The following is a 9,393-nucleotide window of genomic DNA, read 5'->3' as shown; positions in this document are numbered from 1 at the left end:
GCAAATGATTAGATGTTCTCTACTTGGTGTAAAATAACCATCAAACTTCAGAATCTTATTAATTATGCAGATTATAACCAAGGAACATTTGGATCTTGGTTTGATCAAAGCAGGAATTTCACCATATAGCAGCTCAGGATTCTGCTAAGAAATCATGATGAAATAAAAAGAACAAACCCAGATACGCAAATGATTAGATGTTGATTGTAAGTCTGATTTTTATCAGATTCGGATGCAGGAAGAAAGCAAGAAATTCCCAACTTTCTCAACGCCACATGGACACTATATCTAAGAGGTATTACCAATGAGATTGACTAATTCACCACATATATTTCAAAGAAAAATGGATAATCTATTTAAAGATTATTTCAAATTTATGTTTGTCTATATTGACGATGTGTTGATTGCATCTAAAAATATGGAAGGAACATATTAAGAGTCTAGAGATTTTCTCTGATGCATGTAAAAATGAAGGACTGGTTCTATCAGAAAAGAAAGCAGTCATTGCCATAAGAAAGATTGAATTCCTCGGAATAGAAATCGATGAGTCTGGAATAATTTCGCAAGATCATATAATAGAAAAGGTGCAAAATTTTCCAAATGAGTTAAAAGAAAAGAAACAACTTCAAAATTTTCTGGGAGTTGCTAATTTTGCTAGGATGTTTATAAAAAATCTAGCAAAACACAGGAAATTTTTTAGTCAATTATTAAATAAAGATGCAAGATTTATATAAAAAAGGAACACACAGAAGGACTTGTCTATTTAAAGGAGATTTTCCGAAAATAGTTATTTCTCAGGATGAAGATGATCTAGTATTGTATACAGATGCCAGTGATCATTGGTGGGCGGCAGTTTTAACAAAGCTCACTCCATAAGGAGAACAACCATGCAGATATTGCAGTGGACTTTTCTCGGATGCAGAAGACATAAGATGGCATATCAACGAAAAAAAATTTATGCAGTAAAAATAGATTTTGAAAAATGATCCATTATTTCTACTTGCAAAGAAATTCACTTTGAAAGTTGATAATACACATGTGAAAGATTTCTTAAGGAATATAATTGAGTCTAAACCTGAGAAGGCTAGATTATTGAGATGGCAAGAATTATGTCAGAATTATATTTTTGATATTGTGATAATTAAATCTCATGAAAATATTCTTGCAGATTTTTTAACAAGAGATGGACAACGGTGATATCGATGCCATCATCAAGATGCAGAGGCATTTGAGGGAACACCTTGAAATGCTTCAAAACGAGTTCAACAAACTGGCCTTAAACGTAAAAGTTTTGGTAAGGCTACAACAAACCGATAAGAGAATTGTCTCTGATCGAATCGCATGATGTTTACATGCTTATACTCAGTTATTGTTTGTGATGCAAAGACCTATCCTCCAAGGCATTGAGAAGCCACTGGTTTCCCAAATGGAGAGTTTTCGAGTACATGACTCTATACCTGGAGCAGGGGATTCAAATATCTCTAGCACAAGTGTTAAGTTGGGATCATCTCTAGATGAGTCGGATGAAACAAAAATTGAAACTCCAGATCCTTATCTAGAGTCCTCAAGTCAACCCTTAACCTCGGGGATTGAAGAGGGAAAGATCAAACTTAGACCTAATACTGACAAGGGTAAATTTAAGGTTGATACTAATGAAGCTGCAATTTCTCCATTTCAGGTTTACCAACAAAACTGGGAGAAATTAAAAAAAAGAGTAGGCATTAACCCAACCACTAACAGGGTTGATGTTTCAGGAAAATATCCTAGGATATGGATGAAACCAAATTCATATCCAAAAGAGGTCAAAGCTTGGTATGAATTCGGGGCTCTTGCCTCAGTTTATACCACATCGCCAAACTTCCCAGAAATTTTAGGATTACCAAATGGATTCAGGAAGCTGTTCATGAGACGTGGTCAAATAATGACTATTTGTCCAGATGAGACATTTTGGAGTTATACTTTTTCAGTACAGCCCCAGAACCAGCAGGGAAAGGCTCACACGAAGCCTTTCATTTCATCAAGCTAAGGAGGCCAGATACTAATGTCCAGAAATTTATCAAGGATCCTCTTTAAGAAGAAACACCCCTTGTTGCTTCAATAACTGAAGATGAAATTTTCACCAGAAGAGCATGAGGTCTATGGGTCTGTTTTACTGAGATGAACAAAGTCAAGTTTCCGTTTAAATTTTATCATAATTTGGTAAACGGATCATTCCTGTTAAATACTATGACAGAAAAAACCACAAGTTTTGCAGAAGATCTATTCGAAAAGAAAAGAAATCTTCTGTGGAACAGCAAGCTACCGGGGAGTAAAGAAACTCGTCGAAAATTCTGCAATATGGCTCATGTGAGAAGATGGTCAAAACAGATCTACCCAGAATTCCCAAATAAAAAGAGTCAGAATTTGGCAAGGGCTTTAGACCTCGATTAGACAAGAAGCATCTTGCAGAGACATGACCAAGTGGTGAAGGACCACAACCACTTTTTTCTCGGGGAAGCCAAAAGTTTAAGATTTCTTGACAAAAATAAGTGGACATGTGACTACCATCACTTTTTCTTGGGGATAACAAAAGCCAAAAGATTCCCCGACAGGAAGTAGTGGGCATGTGATAAACCCACTAAATGACCAGGAAAACTTGGACCCAAATAACTATAAATAAAGAGTAAATGAGAACAAAAAATTCACACAAGAGTTAAACCGAAATTTGGAAGTAAAGAAAAATGTATGCTACATATCTTAAGGTTTCCAAAAGTCGGATTAAAGAAATAAGAAAGTAGTTGAAATATTTTAAAGATCTCTACAAACTATTAAAAGAAGAAGAGAACGAGATCTCAGCTCATCTTAATACAGACGCATATCCACTGGTTATGCCAGGAGATAAAATCAGAAGAATAAGGCATTGCTAGATTAATGATCTAGAAACGGACCAATCAAGAAAAGGTGGAGGGACCATTCAACCACCCACTCAACCCACTCAAGAGATAATGCCGAACACAGCTGGTTGGCAATAAAGAAAAGTTATGGCAAGAAATGAAGTCCATGAATCAAATCCTCAGAGGGCTTCTATAAATAAGAAGGCAAAAGGAAGATGAAGACATCACTCAATCTCTTCGTTTTTCTTCAAAATATTTGTAATATTTTCTTTCAAGTTTATGTGTGCTGTAAGTTCAGATACTATTAGCAGCTAAACAAGTTTCTTCTCCTCTACAGGAGGTTGCTATGTAATAATAGTTCGTATGTTTGAATAAAAGAACCAAGGCCTTTGCCCCTCTCATGTATTTTTTCAAATTGAGCTTTTTATTATACACTTTGAGGTAGGAAACGAAACATGGTTGTGCTAAGTGCTGCTGAAGGAATCTGTGTCAGAAACCATCAGTTGCGATTGTGTGGTTGGACTATGAGGAGCAGTCTGTAAAATTCGGTGGTATATAACCCGGCAGTATTCTGGTCAAAAAGGTAAAATTCAATTTATTATACGGAAGCATGATGAGCCTTTTATTAAAAAAAATCGATCATTTGTGTATGGTATTAGGCTGGAAAACCTTGCGAAGCTGCATGTCTTGGGGTTATATAGTCTCTAAGAACAGGCTCAATATGTCTAATAATGACACGTACCATAATTGAAGGAATAAGAGTATTCTTGGAATTTTGAAAATTTAGAGTAGTTAAAACTAAGTTTCAGAGGTACGTGTAGTAAAAAAAAGTTGAAAAGAAGTTTCAGTATTTTTAAATAAGTTGTCCAAAGCTAAACTGCAAAATTAAAATATGAATTAAAAAAAAAAAAATCTAAAATAGATGAAGACAATAAATTTTGTCTTTTTTATGTTTAAATTTAAAAATAAAAATATTATTAAATTAATTTTTTTCCTGGTTTATTTGGTCACCATGTGAAAAGACATGTGACAGCCCTTATCATCTGTTCACCTGCACATTATTTATAAAAAAACAGCACAAATTATACGCTTCAAGAACAATCACGCCCAATTCAACGCTATAAAATCCTGTGCTCTATCTCTACTTTCTCACAGATCCTTTTTCATTGAATCTCCGTTGTTTTTAGTCTTTTCATCTTCCTGGCTCCTCCAAATTTAGAATTTCACAGCAGGAAGATTGGAAAAGAAACAAGGATTTATTTCCTCTAATGGGTACCCTTTCTCGTTTCCATGTTGATTCTGTGAATGAACATAGCAGATTCCCAGATATATTGCTGCAGGGATCGTCAAATCAGCCCTGGTCGAATGTGAATCCATGCCAAGGGATTCAGGCTTCGTCCCACGATGTTGTCGACGGGAATAGTACCTTCGAAGGTGAAGTCCCAGTGGCGTGTGATTACTTCGATGGAGTGTATGAGTACATAAAGCAGATGTTGATGGAGGAAGATGATTTGGAGCACAGGCCTTGCATGTTTCAAGATTGTTCGGCCCTCCAAGCTGCGGAGAAATACTTCTACGATGCTCTGAGTAATAAAGATTCGGAATCGAACAGCAGCCCTCCCACATATGGTGTTGATAATAATCAAGATGTAATCAATCTTGGGTTCGGAACACCAGCCTCAGGTTTTGGGCAGTGGTCCCTTGATGACCAGCGGATGTGTGGTGAGGACCAGGGTAATTGTGATGGGATTTTGGATTCTTCTTCTTTGGGTCCTTTTCATGTTCAAATTAAAGATTTCATCAATCATGATCGTGGGTTGAATGACAAAAATGTCGAGGATTCGCAGAGCAAGAAAAAACATGGTCGAGGAGACGACAACAGTGATAATTTGGAGGGTCGAAGTAGCAAGCTGTCGGCGAGCTGTGAAGATGACACGGAAGCGATGGATCAGTACGATAAGGCGTTTCTTTGTCATCAAATGAACCCGGGATTCTACGACAAGCCTCGGGTTTCCAAGTACGAAGAAACTTCTGAAGATGAAATCGACACCAAGTATAGCAAGAAACCAGAGTTGAAGAGGGGAAGGCCTAAAGGCAGCACCAAGAACAAACCAAACCCACCGGCGAAACCGAACGCTGTGAAAGAAGCGGTTGATCTTCGGACACTGCTAACACGTTGCGCCACCGCGATGTCGAATTTCAACACGGCAACCGCGCAAGAACTGCTTATGAAGATCAGGCGACACTCTTCTCCAAATGGTGATGCAAATGAGAGATTGGCTCATTGCTTTGCTAATGCTCTGGAGGCAAGAGTTGCAAGTACTGGTTCCATGTTATACACTGCAATTTCTTCGAAAAGGATAACGGCTTCTGATTTGCTAAAATCTTATCGAACATATGTTACAGCATGCCCATTTAAGCGAATGTCGAATGTATTTGCAAACAAGACAATAGCAGGCTATAGTTTGGATTCAAACAAGGTTCACATTATCGATTTTGGGATCTTGTATGGTTTCCAGTGGCCCTGTATAATCCAGGGCCTCTCACTGAGGCCCGGCGGTCCTCCTATACTAAAAATTACGGGGATCGATTTTCCTCAGCCAGGATTCAAGCCTGCGGAGCGAGTTGAGCAAACGGGGCGTCGCTTAATGAGTTATTGCAAGAGATTTAATGTCCCTTTTGAGTACAATGTGGTAGCCAAGAAATGGGATGAGATTAACATAGACGATCTCAAGATTGAAAGCGATGAGATGGTGGTGGTGAATTCCTTGTACCGGCTACGGCACGTGCCGGATGAGTCTGCTGGATTGAACAGCCCTCGAGATGCGATCCTTAAGTTCATCAAGACGATCAAGCCTGCACTTTTTGTCCATGGAGTTGTAAATGGGACTTACAACACCCCATTCTTCGCTTCGAGATTTAAGGAGGCATTATTCCATTACTCCTCCATTTTCGACATGCTCGAGGCAACGATCCCACGGGAGGACCAAGACCGGTTGTTGTATGAGAGGGAGGTTTTCGGTAGAGATGTTATGAATGTGGTGGCATGTGAAGGCGCAGAACGAGTTGAAAGGCCGGAGTCATACAAGCAATGGCACGTGAGGAATCTGAGGGCCGGATTCAGGCAGATACCGTTGAATCCGGATATTATAAAAGAAATCAAGACGAAAGTGAGGAAAGGGTACCATATGGACTTCATGGTGGAAGAAGATAGTGGATGGATGCTGCAAGGATGGAAAGGAAGAGTCATGTATGCTTTGTCCTGTTGGAAACCCTCAGAAGAATAGAGTGGGAGCCAAGATTTTAGCAGTAGAACAAGTGATCTGTGTATTAGGGGTTGGATTGATAAATAGTTTATCAGTATTTGCTGCATTTTCGTTTCTAATGTAATTAGTGAAGAAATCGAAATGATTCTTCAACGTTAATAAACTAATGAATATCACTCAGCTTCATTTCAAATACATCGTATCTACGTGGATCGACAAGAGATAAACTTGAGACAAACATTCAAATTGATTTCAAATACTTCCATCAAGTGCAACCTAATAGAATTGTCCGAAATTAAGACAGTTTCCATTCAAGTGCAACACTGCAACCTAATAGAATTATCCGAAATTAAAACCGTTTCCGGTCTCGTTTTAATAATGTGCCAAAACTTTCCAATCTCCAACCTTCAAACTCTCAATTTACTGTGAATCATCTTTAAAAAAGACTCAAGCATTTCAAAGCTTCAGAAAAACCCGCACATACTTTAAAGTCTTATTAGATTCAGAAGATCATTTGTGCTATTTTTATCACACTCCTTCAATGTTTTAACTATTGTAAAGTGTAAAACATTTGTAATCTGAGAAAATAGTCTTTCCAAATTAAATTTCTTAAAGTGATTGTATTGTAATATTAGGAGTTTTAGGAGGTAAAAGTAAGACATGCTAAAGTGGATTTATATAAGTGTGTATCAATCAAAGTCTTCTAATGATCTTCTGGCAACAGAAGAAGATGAAATGTAGAAGACTTTTGTTCTTCTAACTTCTAGAAATAAGTCTTGTGTCTTACTTCCTTCTACTGCTTTTAATTTCATTAACTCGTTGTGGACTGATTCCGCACTTCTCAAAGTATTCTGCCGCACTTTTAAAGAACGAGACCGGCTTCTGACTTCCTAAAACATTTCAAAAGCACACTTTTCAGAAGAAGTGGTGAAGAGCCTTCATTAAGTAAGCCAACTAAAGATCTTACTGTTGCTGCTGTTGTTCATACTGAAACAATATATGAAAGTACTGTTGAAAAAATTAGCAACGATACTGTGTCATTATTCGTCAAGAAATTCTCAATATTTAAGAAGAAAAGCCACATAACCTCTCAGGATCTCAATTAGAACTTCAAGAAGGAGTCACCATCTAGTGACATGACATGTTTCAACTGCAGAAATGATCGTTTTATTGAAAATTGTCTTAAGCGGAGAAAGATGATTTCAAGAACAAATGACATAAATGCAAATACAAGAAGTCTCGAAAAGATCGCAAATCAATGATTGTTGAAGAAATCAAAAGCAAGTGGACATATTCTAGTTCTAAATCTTCTGATTCAGAAAGCCAATCCAGTGACAAGGATGCTGAAGAAGTTCATTGTCTCATGGCAGATATTGATTCAACCTCGATTACTGATAAGTGCAAGATTTGCACTTAATTTATATAAGAATCCATTTTGAATTATGTTAGTTTCGAACGGAATTATGCGGTTTTTGTTCGTTTTTGTTGTCACTGCAGGAGTTGCGGAAAAGAGTGCAAAGATGCAAAATAACACACCATGAAGTGCACACCATCGGACAAAGGCGCGCGCGCGGCCACAACACAACTCGCGCGACCGCGCGCGCCCAGACACAAGCAGATGAGCAGAAGCGCACGCGCAACCGCGCACTGCCGCGTTCCAGAAAGTTATAAATTGCGCGACTCCTAGGTCAGAAAAGGAGGGCCGTCATTGGAGAAAGAAGACGAACGAGCAGCCGCCTTGGGAGAGAAAAAAAAGACGCGAGAAACCGAAAGCACATACGAGACGAAGATTCAGAGTGCGAAGAACAATCACAAATACGAAGAACGACGGATCTGGGGACAGAGACGACACTTCGGATTTGTTATCTTTTCCTCCGCTTCTTTATTTTATTGTGTAGTGATGATTAAAACTATGAATATGTCTTGTCTTCGCTTGGATTCCATGGTGAACTAAATTTCCATTCTAGAGGTTGACGTAGCTTTGTCTATACGATGATTTGACGTGGATATGTTGATGATTGAATTCCGTTTTTGTTTAATTGTGTTCTCTACATTTATTTCATTGCAATTTACTGGCCATAAATTGTGTGTTGTCTGATTAATTCTACAACTCGGGAGAGGGACTAGGATTATAGATCATTAGAGACACATCGTTGAATGTTTATATCGTTCGGAAGGAGTATAACTTTAGCGAGGCTTAGTAAGAACATTGTTTGCATTTATCAATTAAACTTAGAATTTTATTAGGAATAATTAAATTGAAGTTTGATTGATACAATTTATTCGTCACTTGGGAAAGGGAGAATAAAACACTTAAGTGTTCTTAGCCATTAAATAACAGGAATTCATGAAGTTAAATGCAACCAGAAGAATTATTGTAGAAACTTAGTGAAATCATTCCTCTAGATATTCTCTCTCATAGTTATTTCTCCAGTCGGTGATCAAATTAATTCATTGTTTTCAATTAATTCTTTCAAACAAACCAATCTGGTTATTGATTTTTCTAGATAAAGTCTAGACTATTTTAATTACAAGCACGGATATACATTTTTATAAACACTCCTCGTGGGATCGACACTTGTACTCAAAAATATATTTTACTATAACTTGACGTCGTGCGCTTGCGAGCAATCAAAAAAACACGCAACAAGTTTTTGGCGCCGTTGCCGGGGAGTGTCAAAATTTAAATTTATATCAGTATTGTTACCAATTAGTCTAGATTTTAATTTAGAGCTTTATTTTATTTTTATTTTTATATTTATTGGGTTGTTCATTTTTTCTGCTTGACAGTGTATGCTAAGATCGCAAAACTCAGACTTGCTGATTTTTGACTCGGAGATCGAAAGAACTGCGAGAAGATTAAGAAAAGCAAGAAGGGAAGAGATACAAGCAATGGCTGAACACAGAGAGAATGACAGACATAATCCGCCAGAGGCTATACCTATCAGAGATCACTTACGACCAGTGATCAACACTCATTATTCTGGCATCGTACGAGGGACCATAAATGCCAATAATTTCGAGCTGAAACCCGCTCTTATCAATATGGTTCAACAAAACCAATTTTCTGGAACCGCTACTGCAGATCCTCATCTACATCTCAGAACATTCATTGAAATTACTGACACGGTAAAAATAAATGGTGTTTCTGATGATATAATTCGATTGCGCTTGTTTCCTTTTTCTCTTAGGGACCAAGCAAGAGGATGGCTACAATCGCTTCCCTTGGGAAGCATCATGACATGGCAAGAGCT

At 37.7% G+C, this 9,393-nt stretch overlaps 1 protein-coding gene across 1 annotated transcript; it reads left to right on the top strand.

Moving 5' to 3' along the window:
• Positions 1–3,878: 3,878 nt before the first annotated feature.
• LOC142543087 (scarecrow-like protein 30) lies at positions 3,879–6,319 on the top strand. Its single transcript, XM_075650100.1, has one exon. The coding sequence runs from the start codon at positions 4,142–4,144 to the stop codon at positions 6,158–6,160; it is 2,019 nt and encodes a 672-aa protein (XP_075506215.1). The 5' UTR covers positions 3,879–4,141; the 3' UTR covers positions 6,161–6,319.
• The last annotated feature ends 3,074 nt before the right edge of the window (positions 6,320–9,393 follow it).

The sequence above is a fragment of the Primulina tabacum genome, chromosome 4 (genome assembly GCF_025594145.1).
Source record: "Primulina tabacum isolate GXHZ01 chromosome 4, ASM2559414v2, whole genome shotgun sequence".
Lineage (NCBI taxonomy): Eukaryota > Viridiplantae > Streptophyta > Magnoliopsida > Lamiales > Gesneriaceae > Primulina > Primulina tabacum.
The sequence above is the reverse complement of the archived record's forward strand: the minus strand, read 5'-3'. Positions and strand labels throughout refer to the sequence as shown.